Below are 21,934 nucleotides of genomic sequence, written 5' to 3'. Positions count from 1 at the left end.
GAGACGAAATATTTGGTCTCAGGATCCCCAGGGTCTCTTCTTAAGACATCGGAGAGTATTTCCTGATTTTATTTTATTTTATTTTATAACAATACTGGGTTGTGAGTTTATCCTTCTCTACAGTCTGCTGATTTTATGACTTGTCTGCATATTTTGTTGCTTTGCGAACCACTTTTTATCCTAGATATGAAAAGTGCACTATAAATAGTGATTATATTATTATTTCAATTATTATTATCTTCATTATTAAAGACTTTACTAAATGATACACAGAGATCAATATGATGAGGAGACGCCGCTGATGCTAGTTTCCTAAAAAGTAATAATCCTGTTTTGCTTAGTTATGGTGGATATAATTAGAATTTTATGTGTTTAAGCTGACTTTAAATCCCATATTTCACTGTTTAATTCCTGATTATTTCATTAAATTAGTTTGTTGATGCATCAAAGGTGGAACAAGGAAACATTTTGATCAGATTAACTGCACTTTCTCCGTGTCCTTTAGATGCTGTAATGTAGAGAGCAGTGAATGTTTTTTTAGATTTTATATAAGATTTGTGCAAAACATCAACAATAAAAAAAATCTGCATGATTTACAAATAATAATCTTTTTAATTTATTAATATTATTGGACTTAATTTTCTGTATTTTGATGATAATTTTAATGCACTAATTTGTATCTTTCTCCCAAAATTTATGGTGGAAATGTTTTTATTTATGTAAACAAAAAATACATTCAGGAGCCAGGTGACTATTTAAAAAAATCTGAAAATTGTCTGCAATATAATGTAGTAAGGCTCTCAATAATTGATTGTAATTTTCAAATATTTATTATTCTGTACATCAACTTTTTTATTCTCATGGACATCGCTATTTCTCGTAAAATTTTAAGATTTTTTTTAAAGATTTTGATGAATATTACATGTAATTATCATATGTTTATTAATTATACCAGTGTTAATGGAATATATCTCTTAAGGCGTCTTTAATCTGGGTAAATATGATGAATGCAGCTGACAGGTGGTTTATTTTAAGTTTAATTTACGCTCACATAATGTGGAACTTCGGGGTAAGAAGTGGCTGCATCCACTTGTTCTTGCAGCTGTGATTTGAACCATGTAGTCTTATTTGCTGTATGTGGACCGAATTAAAGTGGATTAGGACCTAATCTGGTTTGTGAGTGAACTGATTTCCATTCCTCAGCCGCAGAAAGGTGACATTCATTTAGTTTTTGTGCACAAAAAAGCACTGGAATACCCAAAAAAGGTCAAAATGGGAACCGTAAAGATCCTCAGGCTCCTTCAAACTCACATTTTCACAACAAATACTTGAGTTCTTTGTCATTTAAATGATATATTAGAATATTTGCACTACTTAAGTACTCAAAATTGACATTTTGTTTTCCACATATGCTCTCATTTTCCCATTATTTTGCAGATTTAGGATCCAGTGCCCAGTCTTGATGATGTTATTGTGGTATAATCATGTCAAATTTAGTGCAAGCAGCTCTTAACTTGAGATAAAAATGCATATAAAAATGTACTAATCATGCCTCAGAATGGCTCCTGGTTATTATTACTCATACATTAACATATAAGCAGCATTTTAATATCATAGGTCACAAGTTTGAATCATTTTGTCGCGGTTTAATGCACATTTTTGAAGTGTCTTAGCATCAAATTTGCATAAAAAGGCTCATAATGCCTCAGAAATGCACTCAAGCCGAGCCCCTGAACAGCTGCACTTCAGTCACAGGACACAGCAAACCTTTCAAAACACTTTTATTTTTGATCTTCCGCGCCTCCCGGAACGAGAGGCTCAACAAACAACATTTTTCCATTGGTGAGTTTTCAACAAGGCAGTGACACACATAGCTCACTGTAATGTTTAGCATCAAACGGACGTCGCCTTTACCCGCACCGCTCTAAAAAACACTGAGATGGATCACATCAGAACCTCCTAACGTGTAAAAAGAGTTCATATGAGCTGGCTCGATTCTCTAAAACACAACGACAGCTTTAAATATCATTCACATTGATAGAAAATAAGAAAAAAAGAAAGAAAAAGAAAGAAAAATGACCATGAGCTCAAGGACAGGAACAAAACGTCAACCTACCTTATATATAAACCCTCTAACCGTAGTAGAAATGAAAGCAGGCCGTAGTATCTCATGCTTTATTTACATTCAGAATGATGGGAGCAGTTTAAAGGAGCGTTTCCTGCGTCTGACAGCTTCGCCGTCGCCACGGGAACCAGACATTTCCACGCTAACCGGAGACCCAGCAGCTGCTCTTTGATGGAAGCGATGGGTGACAACACGAGAGAGGAGGAAGGATGGACCTCAGAGGCTCTGGAGAGCTGCTTTTCTGTTCTTAGACATCCATCTGTAGCGGAGGGAGGCTTAAAGAACAGCAATCAATGGATGTTCTCTCTTTACATGGTTTGATTTAGTCGCTTTTTGGATCTTATATCAGAATATCGTTATAATTAATAAGTAATCTGCATTATTTACTCGTCACACTGGTATCTGAACTCACAAATTTAACACTTTTAGGCTTAAAATGAACCCTTTCATTTTTAATTTTTATGTATTTTAATGTCTACCTGTTTAATAAACTCTCTGCGGTCGACTTTAACGCAGTTTTTTCTTCAGAATGTTAGATTTCAGATTTTATTTTCTACGTTTCATCAAATAAAAACGTAATCATTTACCCTTTAAATGATATGCCTTATTCTGTGAGGGACTACTTCTGTAATTTCAGTGTAAAATCTTGTGTTTAACACTGAACTTTGAAGCTCGACCCTGTTTTCTGTGTTATTAAAATGCTGCTGACGTGTGGTTTAGTTTTGGTTCACTTTAAATTAGCTTTTCGTGCCAGAAATTAAACCCAGCGCTGAGGTTTGACCTGTTCTGAGAGCCAAAACCACGGTTGTAATGTCGCCGTATGTGAAATGAACAATCTGGCTGCAACAAATGATTATTTGTGATTATTAATTGGTCGTTAAAAAATCAGAAAATAGAGAAAAATATTGATTCCTAAAGCCTAAGATGACAAATATTTAATATACTGTTATAGAGAAGGAAAGAAAGTGGAAAATAATCACATTTAAGAAGCTGAAATCAAAGAATCTAGCTATTTCTTTAAGTTAAAAATGACTGAAACCAATTATTTAACTGTCAAATCAGTCGGTGATTTATGTAATTTTTGACTAATTTTTTGCCCCAAGAGCCCCAGATGAACCAGTCAGCTGATTTCAAAGCTAACGAGTTAATCTGGCCTTTAAACATGATATTAAATACTTTCACAGACAAGTTATTGATGTGATATTGTGTGCAGGAGTCACACCGACGAGCCACAACATTAAAACCACCTGTTTAATACGGTGTGCAGCTAAAACAGCTCTGACCTGCTGAAACACGGACACAGGACTTCTGGCTGTGATCCTGTTCAGTTCATTCGCCCTCCGTGGAGCGGACTCGTTCCTGGACTGTGATCTGGGGAGTTCGGAGGCTCTTGGTCGTGTTCCTCGAGCCGTTCCTGTGCAGTTTAGCAGTTTAGCAGGGCAGATTATTTCAGCTAAAGAGGGCTTCTTCTGTTGGGACGAGACTAAAGAATATTTTAGTGGGTGCAGGACTCAAGGTTTCCAGCAGAAAACTGTATTATAATCTGATATTTTATCTATATTTACATATACATACTCTGATGTTTTCCTATGAAGTGTCCACTACGATTCATGCCGCTACTGTCAGAGATTGGCAGCAGAATTTCACTGTATTTTCATGTGTATTGATGATAAAGGCTTCTTTAATCTCTTAAATCTTAAATAATCCATGATATTTACTTCACCTGCCTGTGGCTTTAATGTGGCTGATCTGAGACATGAATATAATCTTTTATCTTGTGTACATTAAACTGAAGAATCTTATCTTTTAGGACTTTAAGGGGAAAATCCCATACTTTTGCAACAAATTACATAAATATTGGTGTAAAATCTTTACAATCCAAACTGATTTCCTGCAGGAATAAAGAAAAGAAAAAACATCTGAGTGGTTTTGTTTTGCTTAAAGACTGCAGAGCTAAATCGATTGACAAAATAGCTGTAAATTAACTGATGACTTCTGGATGCCGGAAGCAGCAAAACAAAGTAGAAATGTGACTTTTCTGTAAACCTGAAGATGACTGAACGCTTCAGAGCAGCTGCAGGCGGCTCCTCGTGAAATGTTTTAAACTAAAACGATGAAAACGTGCACAGAGATGTTACTTTCAGTCCAAAAGCAACACGGACGAGAGCTTGTTAGGAGTGAAATTATAATAAATGTGAGTTTCCAGGCTGAAAAATCTGAGAAGTGCTTTTACATTTACGCAATATTGGCATGAGAGTTCTGTGTAAGTGAACGCTGAGGAGCTCAACGTGAGTCTGGCTGCTTTCTGACATTATAAACAGCAGAGTCAAACACTATTAATAAATACACAACCGTAAAGTCAAGTTACATAACCGCTAAAAGGTACAGGGCGTCAGTTATGGCAACAATATACACATGAACCTTTTTAAAAACACCAGAGTGAGCCACGGAGGAGAAAAAAAAAAGAAAAAGTGGGAAGAGCAGACAAGAAAAGCTGAAGATGAGATGAAAATAAGCCGTTACTTTCATTACTGATGAAGAAACAGCATCGGAAATGTCTTTGAATTATTATTTTGTCCGACGAACAGGACTGCAACCAATGATTAGTCTAATGATTGAGTGTTTTCCCGATTAATCGATTAGTTTGGTCTAGAAAACGGTGAAAATCAAAAGCCCCAAATGAAGAGAATCAGTTTGTTGTCACAGAAGAGGAAATAAACCGTAAAATAATCAGATTTAAGAAGCTGGAATCATGGAATTTAGACTTTTTAGCTTAAAAAATGAATTAGCTGACAACTAATCGATTAATCGATTAATCGTTGCTGCTCTACTGACAAACAGCCCAAAGAAAGTCAGTTTCAGCGTCACACAAGACAATAAATAGAAATAAATCCTCATGGGTCAGCATATAACCGCAGGACTTTTTGTATCAGAGTCGACATTTTTGCCGTTTTCAGGCCTAAAATCAGCATCTATAACCAAACACCACACGGCATTTTAGAGAAAGATTCTTCTAAATATTATACGTACAGTTAGTGAAATTTAAATTGAAAGTCATTTATAAAGACATTGCAGTAAACCTGTTGACATGCGATGATTTTCATGTCATTCTGGACTAATTTTCTGTAATTATGGATCATTTTCAAGTCATTTTGGACAAGCTTTGAGTCATTTTCAATTAGTTTTAATGTCAGCTTGGATCGTTTCTCATCATTTTTGTGTCTTTGGAATAATTTTCATAACATTTAGGACAAATTTCATGTCATCCTGGACTAATTTTCTGTAATTATGGATAATTTTTAAGTCATTTTGGACAATTTTGAGTCATTTTTGTCAAACTTTGAGTCATCTCAACTTAAGAAAAAGAACACAATCCAAACTATTTCTGATTCAGCTCATTTTATTATTGTTTAGCTCATTAGAAGGTGGTTGTTTTTAAATACGGACGGTTATTTAGTGAACATTTTAGGGATATCCAGTCATTTTTCATTAATAAGTGATTGTTTTCATAATAAATAATGATGGAATTTGTAAAGACGTGATCATAATGAACTTAGAAAACATTACTTTTTACTTTTAATAAAAATGTATGCAGATATACGCCATGGACTTCAAAAGACCCTAAATTATACATTGATTCAGACAATTTTTGAGTCATTTTTAACAAGTTTTATGTCATGACGACGATCATTTCTCATCATTTTGCACCATTTTTGAGTCTTTGTATATAACAATCACTAATTTTCAAGTGATTTTGGACGAGTTTTGAGTCAATTTGGACAATTTTCAACTTCAAAAGTCTCTCAGTTATAAACTGACCCTCATGATGGAGAAGCTGGAGCTGAGAATGTTTGAGATTTTTTGCTTTAAAATGACCCAGACGAAGGCGAAAACACTGTCAGATTAATGTTTGAGCTCCACACTGCAGCAGGAACACGACTGACAGACGAACACTTCGCTACGCTGAAGCCTGAATATTCAGCCGTCTGTGCTAGAAACTGTACAAATTTAAACTACGACGACACGGGGAGCTGCTGCTGGACGACGACAAACCCAAAGTGAACGAACCAGCGCAGTTCCCAGCATGCACACGCCGACACACACTCCCAACACGCAAACACACTCCACATCCGCAGGTAAAAACAAACAGGTGCTGTCTCGTTGGTTTTTTTAGTAGTTCTTTAGCCCTGCGTCGCCCCTTTAGGCCAACGACGCCGTGCATATCGACTGCAGGTGCAGCAGGTGTGATTATGGCTGAAATGTTGACAGCTCTCCCTGCTGGTTGAACGCTGGCGCTGCAGCCGCTCAAAGGTGTAAGTGTGTGTTTTTTTTTTTCTTTTTTAAAGCCTGAGTAGAAAATGGCTATGCATCGATAATGCTATGAGGTGTATGGCTACCAAACATTACGTGGTTCCATATTCTAGACCAGTCCATCCCCCTGAAAACACACTTATACATTCCTCACCCTTTTTCATGCATCTTTAAGAACAGAATCAGCCCCGATCCGACTAAAATCATGCTCGTAGCAAACCATGCGCTGTCTTTGGATTATTTCCTGCGCAAACCTGCCAAAAACACCTTTTACTAATCTTTGATAGGTACATACTATAATATTCATATTAAATAATAAAAAAACAACACGTGATTATCATGTTGCGGGACTTACACGAAGATAAGTGTACCTGTAATGCATCGTCACGTCAGTGTGCTGAATATATTGTAAATATACCGTCATGAATCCTACAATATAAGCAGGTGGTGCGTTATATACAACATATCCTGGGTGTTTACAAAGAGTATGGGTAACATATTTCCTTTTACATCTTCAATATCATATTTCATCGTACACTTGACACACACAGGAGGCTCGACGACAACAAATGACTGTAAAATACCGTAAAAATACAGAGAAAACAACGACATTCAGGGTCTGCCCGGTGAGTGTCAACACAGGGTTTACAGTAGAAATGAGCGGCTAGAAGTACAGACAGAAGATGGTTGGGTTATGGCACCGGCATGAGGAGAAAGATGTGAAACGACCCCCCGCAGAACAATTGATTTGGTGCTGCGCTCAAAGTAGCAAAAAGGCCCTAAAAGAAGCTGCGCTGGATGCAGGCATGCGGATCACTGCAGAAAACAACATTCGGCCAAGAAGCAGAAAGAGAACAGAAGCACGTCACGGGACAAGAAGCAAAGCAAACTGGGAAAGAGATGTTCGAGTAGAGCAAAGAAAAACGGAACAAAAACAGAACCACAGCCTCTGTCTGTGAGACGCAGTTCTGTCGCTGCATATCAGAGTCTGTAACGTCCGCTAACGGAAGAGAGACGAGCTGCACGTCTGCTGCAGCCGCAACTCTTTCAACCTGACGCCGCCTTCAGGCGAAACGCAGAGAAGCTAAAAAAGCTGTAACTTCCGGCTCCTGTGTGGAATGTGAACACACCGTGGTGATGTGGCAAAAGAAAGGAGCTGGAATGTGAGCCGGCGATCAGTCCGCAGTCAGCCGGCTGCGATGCGATGACAAAGTTCAAGTGTGTAAACGTGTTTGGTCCCGAAAAAACAGAGTGCAAGGTCACGAAAAAAAAGGCGGGAGAATGTGAGGTGCCTCGAAAGAACGAAAGGGGAGGAAAGGATGGTGGATGAGGGCCCCTGTGGAGCCCCGGTCATCCGTCTGCAGCTCGTGGTGAGGCTGCTCAGCTCAGTCTGTTGCTGCTCCCAGTTCCTAAAGACACCTTCATCCCTGCAGACCTGTGACCTCCTGCACCTCGCTGCTGCTTCCAGCCGCTCTGCCAGTCACAGGATCTGCACCTCCTCTGTTGAATGAGAAGATTGGGGTGCCGGGTGGGGCGTCGTGGTCGGGGGAGGGCGTGGGGTCAGACCCTCACTCCTGCTCCCCCTTTCAAGCAGAGCTCCAAACCCTCCTGGATCTCAAATAAAAGCCGGTGCAGGGAGACGGCCTGATGCTGGCAGTGCAACGCCGTGCCGCTCCCGGCCCCCCGCCCCGCCTCACTTCTTCACGGCCTGCCGGTAGCTGTGTCTCTGGCCTTCCTGCCGAGGCTTGGTGCCGCTGCAGCCGCTGGCTTTGCTGCTGTTGCCTCCGTCCCTGGTGCTGCTGGCCAGGCTGGCCTGGCTGCTGTCCTGCAGCGTGGGGCTGGAGTGCGCCCTCTGCAGGCCGTTGTCCTCCAGGAGCTGAGACTCGAACACCGACAGGTCGTCCTCGCCGCTCCGGATCTTAGCTCGAAGCAGCATCACGTAAGTCCCGTATCGAGTTTTCTGGGAAGACGAGGGAGGAAGAGACAGAATAAAGTTAGAATTTGACCACTAAGTAAAACTAATAATAATAATAAGAAGAACTTTATTCATACAGTGCCCTGAACAACAGCGTTCACAAACGCTTCGACATAAAACAGGCAACACAGACAGCCAAGCAAGATATAGGAGACGAGTCACAGCAGTTAATTAATCCTCGTGTCGTCCTGTGGGTCAAATTGACTCGTTTTAAAGTTTGAAAATGTGGCAAAAAATACATTTTCACTGTGAAAACTTTTGATGTCCACATTTTCAACATTTTTGGGAAATCTTTGAACATTTTTTGGTGGAAAAAAGAAATGTTGCCACACATGCCAAGTTTGAGCGTTTTGGGGTATGATAAGACCGCCAAAAGTGCGATCAAAGTGGTGGGCAAAGAAAGTATAATAATAATAATAATAATAATAATAAATAAACCTTAGGGCCTCAGTAGGGTCCTTCAGCACCATCGGGGCCTTGGGACCGTCGGTGCTCGGACCCTAATTAAAGATCTTATTGCACCATATTTCCCGAACAGAGAACTTCACTCTGTGACTGCAGGTTTATTTGTTGTTCCAGAAGTAAAACAGGATGTAAAGCCATCAGACATCGGCCCCTCTGTTGTGGGTTAAAGCCGGCTGAGGGTCACATGAACCATCTCTGAGTGTTTACTGTTCTCTTATGTGTTTCTTGGTTCTCCAGACGTTCTCCAGGGATGTTTTCTGAGGTTGGAAGATGTTCAAAGGTTCAGGTCGTCCTAAAACCCGCCTGCGGTGTAAAATTTCCTCCTGAGAGCTGCCTGACTGCCCACAATGATGCCTTCCTCACCTCAAAGTCCAGGTACTCGTCTCGCTGCCGGTACTCCTCCAGCTCGCGGCCTTTCACCTTACGGTCGGGAGGAAACGATCGCAGCTCGGCCAGCTCGGTGGAAATAGCTCTGAATCTCGTTTCATGGGATCTGACCTGCTCCTCCTGGAAGCACAGAGTGAAGACGAACACACTGAAGGAAACAATAAACACCTGCTGCTCTCATTCATCTTCATTCTGTCCCACTGACTCACACCTGCTCCTCATTTCTTACTCATCTCGTAATTCATTCACAGTTAAAATAGTTTGAACACAAACTCTAATAGATAGACGCTGCTGAATAAATATTAATGGATCACAGATTTGTTTAGCTTTCCAGGATGAACGTCGCAAAAAACTCAAACATCTGCATCTTTGTTGGTGATTCTAATGTGTGGAAACCAAATACTTTAACTCCTCACTATTGTCCTCATCTATTTTCATTCATTTATTAGTAGTTAAGTCTGATTGGTGAGTAGGAGACGTAAAAGGTCAAACTGATTGGGAATTTAAAGTCGCCCCCTGCTGGAGCTCAAGACAAACTACTTCTGAATGTAGTTAGATTTTTTGTGAATGTTCTTAAAGAAAATATTAGAAGTTTTACTGATATATATGTAATCACTTTAGATATTTTTAGGATTTTTTTGGAAGATTTTTACTCATTTTTTAAAAATATTTACAAGAATTTTCTTGCCAGATTTGGGGGATTTTATAAAATAAAACTTTTAAAGGAAACTTTAAAGGAATTATTGGAATTTTCTTCCTGAAGGTTTTGCAAATTTTCAGAAATTTGGGGAATTTTTTGTTGAATTTTTGGATTTTTTTTCAGACAAGGAAACAATATTTTTTGGTGTCCATAAATGAGGACAACAGGAGGAGTTAAATAGGTGTTTTAAAATGTGCTGCATCAGTGAACTTGATTAAATTTTACTGGACTGGACTCAGATTCGTCTCAGAACCGGCTCGGCCTCCTTTCTGGCTGACGAGCGTCTTTTATTTTGGCGGTACCTCGGTCAGTTTGGACGTGGTCCCCGGCAGCAGCGGTCGGCTGAACTTCTTCTGGGATCCGATGGCGGCCGGGAAGGGAGGAGCTGAGAACATGGCGGCCACCGTGTTGATGCGAGTGATCCAGGACTGCATCTGCTCCGCGTTCCTGCAAACAAACAAACAAACAAACAGGCAAAATTAATTAACAAACAAATCCCCAACTCCCAAACGCACGGCGCAGGTAGAAACCCACTGATCCTCGGCCGGATTACAGCATCAAAGGGGTAATTATGAGAGAGCAGAGCTGCTGTTGACAAAGAAATTATTTTGGAGCCAATTAAGGCGTGAGAGAAAGGGGCCTGTTTTACACTAACAGACCCATTAGGGGCCCATGAGAAATATCATATGGAATCAGACAGCCTCGTCTAAATCCCCGAGGAGAGAAGGAAGGCGAGGTGGAGACAAAGAGAGAGGAGAGGCTCTGGGAGGGTTTGGTATCTGGGACAAACTGCAACTGGAGCACAGAGCCGTCCTCCTGGGGGATGGAACATGTGGACGGTCGTGTGCCACTTCCTGGATCCTGTTTTACATCCGCACACCTTCACCTTCAGCACGCTCAACATGTGAAGGCTTCAGCCATCCGTGTGCACACGAACACGGATGCATCACATGTTGAAGGCTCAGCTGCTGAATGAGCTGAATGTGGAGCAGCAGAGAGTCATCCTCAAACCACAAAGTGGGAGGAAATGAAAAGAAGAAGAAGAAGAAGAAGAAGAAGAAGTGTGTTTAGAGGCGCTGGTGTAACCGGGTTGCAGGCTGGATGTAGGTGATCAGAGAATCCTGGTTTCCTCCAATGAGGGACAAAGATAGCTTGGTTTGAGTAAAAGTTTTAGGAAGTTACTTCTTATTCTTCATTCACACACCGGGTGCATCAACCCTCCTGCTGTCTTCATTTACGGGTGCCACAAAATATTGTTTCCTTGTTTGAAAAAATACAAAAAAATGCAAAAAGAACTCCCCAAATTTCTGAAAATTTGCAAAAACTTCAGAAAATTCCAATAATTACGTAAAAGTTTCCCTTAAAAGTTTTATTTAACAAAATCCCCCGAATTTGGCAAGAAAATTCCTGTAAATGTTTCCAACAAAATGAGAAAAATCTTTCAAGAAAATCCTAAAAATATCTAAAGTGATTGCATGTATATCAGTAAAACATCTTTCGTCTTCTGTTTGATCCAGATCGCTGTCTGTGGAGTCCAGTAAATACTGCTATCCATCCCAGTAAATACCCTGCACCCTATTATTAATCAACTGCATTTGATAGCTGAGCTTCCAGAGAGTCCGCCTGACACGTGCTGACAAAATGACGAGTGCGGAGGAATTCTAAATGTCTGATGCAGGCGGCTAATTTCTGTTTCCTTTGAGTCAGACTGAAAACAAACCTTTAAAGTGACTCATGTAAAAATCAGCTCTTTTGGAAAGCTGCAGGGAGCTGGTGCTTGTTGCAAACATGTACACTGTTCTGTCTGTTTTATCTCTAAAAGAACCCAAATAATTAGAAATACCAAAGGTGCAAATGAACTAAATCACCTTTAAGTTCATGTAAAAGCACTAAACTGTGTTCAGATTTATGTTAATTTGAATTTAAGATGTATTAAAAAAACTGACCGTGCATAAGAACAGCAGCATCCACATATTTTGGACTACATGGGATAGTTTGGATGCAGACTGCAGGTCAGCTTTAGCTTGTTTTATGCACGTTTTTCATGGCTTGGATGCTGATGTCCATCCATCCATCCATCCATCCATCCATCCATCATCCATCCATCCATCCATCCATCCATTCATCCATCCATCCATCATCCACCATCCATCCATTCATCCACCCATCCATCCATCCATCATTCATCCATCCACCCATCCATCCATCCATCCATCCATCCATTCATCCAGCATCCATCCATCCATCATCCATCCATCCACCATCCATCCACCCACCCATCCATCCACCCATCCATCCATCCATCCACCCATCCATCCATCATCCATCCACCCACCATCCATCCATCCACCCATCCATCCATCCATCCATCCACCATCCATCCATCCACCCACCATCCATCCATCCACCCATCCATCCATCCACCCACCATCCATCCATCCATCCATCCATCCACCCATCCATCCATCCATCCATCATCCATCCATCCACCCACCATCCATCCATCCATCCATCCAGCATCCATCCATCCATCATCCATCCATCCATCCACCATCCATCCACCCACCCATCCATCCACCCATCCATCCATCCATCCATCCATCCATCCATGTTGTTGACTGTAGCTGTGTTTGACTGGACATCATGTGTTTGTGTTTATTCCGGCTCAGCGAGGATCATGAAGACTCACGGTGCCTGGAAGAGATAAACCCTCCAGTCGGCGGTCCTCAGGTAGAAAACGTTGGGTCTCTTGCTGTAGTCGGAAGCCTTCATGGCCAGAGAGTGATGGATGGAAACGGCGTTCTTCAGGTCCTCGTCTGACAGCTGCTTGTCAGGCCTGTACTCGCCCTGTAAGAAAGAAATAAACAAAACGATTAACACATTTATTATAGAAGATATTGATTAGAAACAGCCGATATTCTCCAAAGACACAGCTCTGTTTTCATCCATCTCAACCTCAAACTCATCGACTTCTGGATTAAGAAGCAAAAAGAGTGAGAATTTTCAAAACCAACAAATATAAATAACATCTTTGCACACAGCATATCTTGCTTTAATCTCATGTTATTTTTCTATGTTTCATCTTTAACTGAATGATTATATTCGCCTCGTTGCAGCTTTGAGCGTTCTTCTTCCTGCTTCAGCTCTGTGGAGCACCTTGTCTTGAACAATGCCGTACAAATCCACTTTTTATTGGTAATATTGTAGAGAACAGAGCCACAGCCTGGCTGCAGGTCGAGTCGATCACGTTTTTCTCAGCAGCAGCGGCTCTGTTGTGCTGGCAGAGGTTGACCCGGACCACAGCCAGGTCCTTCAGCTCCGTATGGTTTCTCTGCAGGCCGCCAGGACGTTATGTCACAGCAGCTTTCAGACTGTAAACAGGAAGACTCCCCCTGAAGCTGGACGGCTGCTGCTGTCCCTGATATCTGGTTTAAATAAAGCATTCTCAGAGAGCTGAGGGCTGGACTACGAAGCAAATTAGTGGGTTAATGAGGTGCACTGCTGTTCAGAAGTTTAGGGCTGCTTAGAAATGTCTTTATTGTTGAAAGAAGAGCAGTTTTTTTTCAATGAAGATAACATGAAATGAATGATAAATCCAGTCCAGACATTGTTTATGTGGTAAATGACTATTCTAGCTGGAAGCTGGAGCTTTATTTTGTGTAGAAGAAGAATCAACGCCCACTTTAATATGAACAGAGTTTAAAGCCGAAAGAGTTGACAAAGAAAGTTGAAATCCACCTTCATGATCTCTGTGTAGGTTCTCATTCATCCAGGTCATGGTTATCCAAAGTAGTTTAAATCAATCCACTGGACTTTAAGAAGGTTTCTTGAAGACGTTTCACCTCTCATCCAAGAGGCTTCTTCAGTTCTGGTGGTGGTTGGTGTTGCCTCAGCTTTTAAACCTCTGTGAGGTGTGTCCAGGGTCTGTGACATCATCTTTCGCTAATGTACAATCAGGTCCTTTCAAAACTCCCCAAAAGAACGACTCAGCAGACTCATGCTAATGACCACCATTAGCACATGAGGGCTCAGTGACGCATTTCAAAGACCCCCACCGATACTCACAACGACCGTCATTGAGTAGTCAGATGACTTTTGGTTTCGGTCGTTGGAATAACAGCCCTGGACACACCTCACAGAGGTTTAAAAGCTGAGGCAACACCAACCACCACCAGAACTGAAGAAGCCTCTTGGATGAGAGGTGAAACGTCTTCAAGGAACTTTCTTAGAGTCCAGTGGATTGATTTAAACTACTTTGGATACACCTCCATGATACCCGTTAACTCTGACTCAGGTTTTAGTTTTTGTCCGGCCGAATCACACAAAGAAAGCCTGGATGTGTTGAACTGGCTTCGTAGTTCAGCCCTCAGGCAGCATCAGGTAAAAGAAAACAAATTTCTGCTTTGTTTCTACGGAAACAAACACCATCGGGATAAAGATTTTACTTCTGCTGGCATCAGAGTGAAATAGGATGTTTATGGAGATGCAGTCAAGCGTTTTTTAAAAGGTTGAATAATGAATATCAAGCAGGAGCTGTTACAAATCGCTCTGCCTGTTTATTTATTTACTGGCAGTAGTAAACATGCAGGTGATAAATATTCTCTATACGTGTGTACAGCGTTATGAGGAACTTACTTTCTGCAGGTAGAGAATGAGCCCTTTTAGGATGGCGTAGAAAGTCTTCCAGCCTCGTTTCCCTCTCGGTGCTGCAGGAGAAGAAAACACGTAAATAATGTAAATACGACACGCATGCACACATGATACTATCAGGCTGTCAGGTTTTTAATTTTACACTTGAACAAACAGCATAAAAACAGAAGCCAACATGAGGAGACGCTGTGTATGTGCAGTGAATCGCTCTCCAAATTTAAACGAATAAAAAGCATAAAAGACGTGAAATGGTAAAATAATACTCAGTAACATGCAGTGTTCTCTGCTGCAGGTGCTTTTTATCCACAAATTTCACGTCAAACTGCTCCTTAATCACCTGAATGTTGTATTTCTTTGAATGCATTTGCACACTTTCACTGCTCCGTATTTTGCATGTGTTGCATTCTTTACATTTACACACAAGAAAACTGGTTTAGACGTCATTTTAATTAAAATACACACTCAGTTTCCAGTCCATGACATACAGTTAGTCAAAACAAGCTCTCTGATAGAACAATCCTCTAGTAAATCTGCTCTCTGTGATGTTTATTTTGAGTTAAAGTGATTTTAGAGGCGACTTTAAACATCTGGATTTGAGATCAAAACGCAAGAATGAGACAAAGTACACATAGGATTCAGCTGTAGCATCTACATATTTTTATATGAATATCCAAAAGTTATGTGCATGAATCTACTTTGATAATACATTTAAATACTGATTAGGTTCTACCATACACCCCCTGTCAAAAGTTTTAGGACACTTTCTCATTCAAATAAAGTAGAACCTGTCCTACAACTTTTGACAGGGGGTGTATCTACCAAATTTGGTACACATATGCAGCACATCAGGCTGAACAAAAAAGTCAGTGACAGCCACATTCCAAACCCAACAGGAAGTGAGCTATTTTGAAATGCCAGATTTTGCCCATTTTTCATTTTTTTCTAGAGCGAATTCCTCCTAGGGGGAAACTCCAATTCACCTCAGATTGGGCCAGTACATACAGGAGGCCTTAATGATCCAAAGTTATTAAAATCTTTTTCCTAAGTCAAAGGGCGTGTCCATGGCGGCCTCTGGAATTTTGATCCTTTGCCATGAAATTTCAAATGCAGTGTAAATGTCCTGAACATGCTCCAATCTGCCTGAAACTTCACATGTATGATCAGAGTCCTGCCCTGATCACATCCATGTGATGAAATACACCCCCTGTCAGAAGTTGTAGGACAGGTTCTACTTTATTTGAATGAGACAGTGTCCTAAACTTTTGACAGGGGGTGTATGTGCGATTTACTCCCTGCTATGTTTCTAGTTTTATGAGCGTCTGCAGCCCTTTCTGATCGGCTGCACTCTACCATTATCTGATCAGCACTGAATGATAAATGATAAGTTCTCTTTAATTTAAACAAAACATTAACAAACAGAAAAATTTCAATGATAATTTGTGTTACTATTCTATAGTACACTACAATGTATCACCTTATACTATAGTATAATATAAATAAATAACTTCACAGAGCAGAAGATGGGACTTTTTGTCATCCCTTCTTATGAACTTTATTATTCTTGTGAATACTGATGTTTCTGTTCAAAAGTGGGCTACATTTAACTGTATTTTATAGCTAATGTGATCGTTTATATGGGTTATTTTAATAGGAATGAAAGCAGCGTTACAGTGGTGTGTGCTGGACATAAACTGAGATTATCCTGGGTTGTTTTCAGGTTGTTTTCTTGCTCTTAAACAGATATAATAGCGTTGGTACTGTACTGCAGATGTGAGAGCTTTGCATCTCGTACTTCTCTTCCCGTCGGAGTCGGCGTGGACTTTCCGGACCAGGAAGCCGTTCTTGTAGAGCAGCGTTCCCGACGGCTCCGTCTCGTCGGACAGGGGCTTCCCGCTGCTGCCGACCCTCTTCATGGACCTGGAGGTGTTGGACTCGCACAGACTGTCCCCGAGCTCCGAAAACGACTTCCGCAGCTCTTCCTCGTCTCTATGGAGACAACCACAAGACTCCATGGGGATCAACACTTATGTGTCATGTCTCATTAGCAATAAACACATCATCATTCATCCTGCCCGTTCGCCTCCCTGTCGCACGAGGACAAGACATTTCACACTCGTTCACATGTACACATGAGTAATACAGTATCGGTGCAGCGTTTTTTTTTGCTCTCTGAGACGTTTACGAAGCGCCGCATCGCTGGGGGAAACCTGACTCTTCAAAGCTTTAACTGTACGCTTCCCCCTCGGTGCTCCGGAGAACAAAGTCCAGTCTCCTTGATCAAAAGGCAGCACAGGAACAGATGACACCATCTATCTTGCTCCAGCTTTGAGGTGAAAAACAGGGGCATGTTTACCCAGAGGGCCGGATGCATCGCTGCAACTCCTCACAGCAAGAAGAAGAAGCAGCAGAACAGACTTCACTGTAACACAAACTGAGGCTCTGAAGACTTTTCGAGACACAAGAAACCTGATTCTGTCCCAAAATGAGACCTCTGTGGCCATTTTCAGTCTACAAACTCAAAACTTACGAGCCAACATAGGTGTTGAATCAGTAAAAATATCGACACCTTATTAAAATAATAATTTTTCAGGTTTTTCAGAAAACACAAAAGACTGAGCCACACCACACTGAACTCTGATCCTATTTTATTCATACAGACCCAATCTGATATCAAATCAGAGCATAACAACCTGTAAATAACTAATGCTTCCCTTTGTTCTAGGGCATAAAAGTACATTCTGAAAATGTTCACATTTAATCGTTTTACAAAACATTATGAACAAACTGAAATATCTGAAGAAAAACAAGTGAAATTTGAACAACATTCCTCCTCAGTTTATCATGTACACATTACAACCATAGAATGTATACAGTCTATGATTACAACTAACAGATCAAAGTGGAACTGGATGATAAAATATTTCACTTCATGATCGAAACAACTTGTCAAGATCTAGAGATTATTTTACATTTAAACTAATTTTTACATCTGTATAGTAACCCTTACCTCCTGAACTGACACATTATTATACTGCATTTATACTACACTATACCATATTATACTATACTGTACTATGCTATACCATACCATACCACACTATATTATACTACACTATATTATGCTATGCTATGCTATGCTATATCGTACCACACTATACTACAGGGTGACCCAAAGGTTTGGAAACAAATGAAAAGTCTATAATCCAAATAATATAATGTTATTTCAATAAACCAGTACCACAGATATGTTCAGAAGAGTAACAGATTAGTGTAAAACAAACATATTTCGACATGTTCATGTTTGTTTCTTATACAAAGACGTGAACGTTTCCACCAACTGGCTGCACTGGAATCTTCTGGAATGTACCTTCATTCATGCTTATGAAGGTTCCTCAAACTGGCCAGTAAATGTTGCCTCATAGTACTTTTGGATGTTTAAAAAAATTAAAACTGTCAGATACTTTACCATCAAGAGTTTTGAAATCTGACACTGATGGCCTGCATTTTGAAGTTATGCTCCAGCATTCCTGGACCTTTTGGTTCTATTCATTTTCTTCCGAGATATTGCACTCGGCAAATACTATGCTTTTAAGTTATTTTATTATGCTATAACAAAAATGGGTGAAATAAGAGTGAATTCATGCAGCCCCAACTCAAATAGACACTGCAGTTAAACTTTGTTTCCAAACTTTTGGGTCACCCTGTATACTCTACTTTACTATGCTATGCTATGCTATGCTATGCTATATCGTACCACACTATACTATGCTATACTATGCTATACTATACTATGCTATACTATGCTATGCTATACTATACTATACTATACTTTACTATGCTATGCTATGCTATGCTATGCTATGCTATATCGTACCACACTATACTATGCTATGCTATGCTATGCTATGCTATGCTATGCTATGCTATACTATGCTATGCTATGCTATACTATACTATGCTATGCTATGCTATGCTATACTATGCTATACTATACTATACTATACTATACTTTACTATGCTATGCTATGCTATGCTATACTATGCTATACTATACTATGCTATACTATGCTATGCTATACTATGCTATACTATACTATACTTTACTATGCTATGCTATGCTATGCTATGCTATATCGTACCACACTATACTATACTATACTATGCTATGCTATACTATGCTATGCTATACTATGCTATACTATACTATGCTGTGCTATACTATGCTATACTGTACTGTACCACACTATACTATACCATACCATACCACACTATACTATACTTTTCTATGTTATACTGTACTATACTGTACTATGCTATGCTATGCTATATCGTACCACACTATACTGTACTATGCTATGCTATGCTATGCTATGCCGTACTGTACCACACTATACTGTACTATGCTATGCTATGCTATGCCGTACCGTACCACACTACATATACTATACTATACTATACTATACTATACTATGCTATATGTTTAGTTTTTCACTCTGTTTTTTACAGTTTCTGGGTCATGACAAATGGTGTAATTCTTGAGAAATTGTGTAATTTTGACATTATTAAAACACTACTTACATGATGGATGCAGGGCTTCAGAGGATGAATGACTTCTCTCTGTCTAAACTTTGTTTTTATTTAGTGAATTAATATTCTACACTTTTAATACTGCACTACCGTTTTAATTATAAGAAATCTGCTCGTTCTTTTGGTTTCTGTTCTCATCTGTTCATATCATTACATCAAAGAATTGCTAAAAGTCTTTCAGCCACATTTTTTTTGTCTAATAATAAGATATTACTTTCCAGTTTAACTGCAGGAAAAAGGCAGTTTTCTGGTACAATAACAGAACCAATGCGGCATGTTGGATGTCTCACCTTTAACTCAGAATCAAATGTTTACAGCTTGTCTGATTACCTGACTGTGAGTCTTCGCTGTGAAGAAACCGGAGCGCTGACAGATGATTTACTTGTCTCTTTATTAAACTGAGTTTTGGGGCAGTGAGCTGCTGCTGATTTGAAGCTTCCATTCATTAGAAACGGGCCTCCAGGAAGCATCGCTCTAAATGATGAGGCTTCATTTCTTTCTAACGGCTCTCATGTGAACTGTGAGTCTGAATTTCTGGGAAGAAGAGTCTCATCACGACTTTATTTTCCCACTCTTAATCCAAAAAGGGAAAAGAATCTCTGTTTAGAAGGCTGTATTTCTTACATAACTAGCCCCTTTTCTGTGTTTAAATGAGCTTTAATAACATTTTTTACTGTTTCGGTTCCACTTTTTATCCATTTTTAATGTTTCATCATCAGCTTTAGCTTTCATCTTCCTGCATATTCTCCTTCACAAGCCCCTCTTTCATCTTTAATGTCTTTTATTAATATTAATATTGCTTTAAAGTCAATTTTAGTTGTTTTTGCTTGTATACTCACATTTTTTTATTTGTAAATAATTTTGTTTTATTTTTGCAAAATGTTTTCTCAACAAATTTATTTTGCACATTTCCTTTTCTATTTCTGTTGTGTTTTATTTGATTTTAACTAAATTATTGCCATTTCTAAATATACTTCATGAGCCAATATTATATATTTTTTGGATTTTTATCCTCTGCCCCATTTTCTCTTTCTAATGTTTGAATTTTTGTACGGTTTTGTTGAATTTTGTCAAATGTTTTCTCATCAATTTTAATTTTTTTCAACCAGTTTTTCCTAACTGCAAAATGCTTTATTACTTTTTTCACCGTTTTGCTTTTTTTTAAACTACTTTATGACCTAAATTTGCATTCTGCTCTTGTCCATTTTATCTTTCAAATGTATTTTAGTTTTTACAATTTGACTAAATACTTTCTCTTTTGATTGAGTGTTTTACATTTTTTTCTTTGCTTTAGTTTATTTCTTTAAATTATGTAAATTAAACTTTGTAATGTCATTTTGTGTCTTGCTCATATCACATTTTAGCATTTGTATTGGGTTTGATTTAGATTTTTTTCTTTCTTACTGTACATAAGCATTTCTTGTAGCCCTTTAATCCATTTCTAATATTGAAATATCGATTTCTTCCTGGTAGTTTTTGTTATTTTTAAAAACAGCATCTATTTGAACCTTTTAATCTCCTGCTTGCCTCTGCTCTTTGACTCCAAATCCACAACATTATTTCGTTCGTCGGTATATTACACATTTCTGAAACATTCCAATGATTGAATATACCAACAATGTACATCTCCACGGCGGCGATAATCCCATTCTCTCCTAAATAATCCCCTACAATGCACGGTATGCATATTTTGCTTGGTAAAGGGATTTGTCTCATTAGGAGATGATAGATGCTTTGCGCTGCAGCATCTGCCCAGCAAGGTAACGCGGCGATTCCACTTGTTACCTCGCCGGGCGGCACCGATGCAAAAGTTCAGCCTGAAAATAGAAAATGGCTGGATGCCGAACCCCCCCGAGACCACGCTATGAGTAACCAACAGCACATAACAGCAGTTAACCCCATGCAGGAGCCGGAGAGAGAACGAGAGGCTGAGATGGAGCCAATGAGCTCGTAGCCTGTTGCCTGGTAACCGCCTGGATCCCTCTTCACACTGAGGCAAAGTGGAGCTGAGAGCGGGGGGATGGATGGATGGATGGATGGATGCTGGATGGATGGATGGATAGATGGATGGATGGATGGAGGATGAATGGATGGATGGATGAATGAATGGATGGATGGATGGATGGAGGATGAATGGATGGATGGATGGATGGATGCTGGATGGATGGATGGATGGGTGATGGATGGATGGAGGATGAATGGATGGATGGATGGGTGATGGATGGATGGATGATGATGGATGGATGGATGGAGGATGAATGGATGGAAGGATGGATGGATGATGATGGATGATTGGATGATGGATGGATGGATAGATGGATGATGGATGGGTGATGGATGGATAGGTGGATGATGGATGGATGGTGGATGGATGGATGTATGGACGATGGATGGATGAGTGAATGATGGATGGATGGATGGATGATGGATGGATGGGTGGATGGATGTATGGACGATGGATGGATGGATGGATGATAATGGATGGATGGACGATGGATGGATGGATGGATGAAGAAAGACAGCAAGAAAGACAAAGAAAGAAAGAAAGAAAGAAAGAAATTAAACCAAGAGAAAGAAACCGTGCTGGTGTGACCTGGACAGATGCAAAGTTGAAGCAGTGCATTGTGGGATGTTTGAGCTGCTGGATCAGGAACCAGGTGGAGTTAAAGGACAGGACGTCATCCATGATGACATCCCATAATAATCCACTCTGATTTATCTTCACGTCGTTCAG

General features: G+C 39.9%; 1 protein-coding gene across 9 annotated transcripts in view; it reads right to left on the bottom strand.

The window, feature by feature from the left end:
- Positions 1 to 1,764: 1,764 nt before the first annotated feature.
- The window catches only part of LOC110960741 (PH and SEC7 domain-containing protein 1-like), a 111,450-nt gene continuing 91,280 nt past the window's right edge, over positions 1,765 to 21,934 (bottom strand). For 7 of the 9 annotated variants that reach the window (XM_051939255.1, XM_051939251.1, XM_051939254.1 and 4 more), the window contains 6 exons: positions 16,406 to 16,599; positions 14,599 to 14,669; positions 12,653 to 12,810; positions 10,266 to 10,410; positions 9,240 to 9,383; positions 1,765 to 8,396 (listed from right to left, as the gene is read on the bottom strand). In XM_051939255.1, coding sequence (XP_051795215.1) covers positions 8,130 to 8,396; positions 9,240 to 9,383; positions 10,266 to 10,410; positions 12,653 to 12,810; positions 14,599 to 14,669; positions 16,406 to 16,599 — 979 coding nt within the window. In that variant the 3' untranslated portion in view covers positions 1,765 to 8,129. Of the gene's footprint in view, positions 8,397 to 9,239; positions 9,384 to 10,265; positions 10,411 to 12,652; positions 12,811 to 14,598; positions 14,670 to 16,405; positions 16,600 to 17,241; positions 21,357 to 21,934 lie in introns of those variants that run through there. The other 2 variants (XR_007937912.1, XM_051939256.1) reach the window with 2 other exon arrangements.

Source organism: Acanthochromis polyacanthus, chromosome 19 (genome assembly GCF_021347895.1).
Source record: "Acanthochromis polyacanthus isolate Apoly-LR-REF ecotype Palm Island chromosome 19, KAUST_Apoly_ChrSc, whole genome shotgun sequence".
Classification (NCBI taxonomy): domain Eukaryota; kingdom Metazoa; phylum Chordata; class Actinopteri; family Pomacentridae; genus Acanthochromis; species Acanthochromis polyacanthus.
This window is presented reverse-complemented; position numbering and strand designations above follow the sequence as displayed.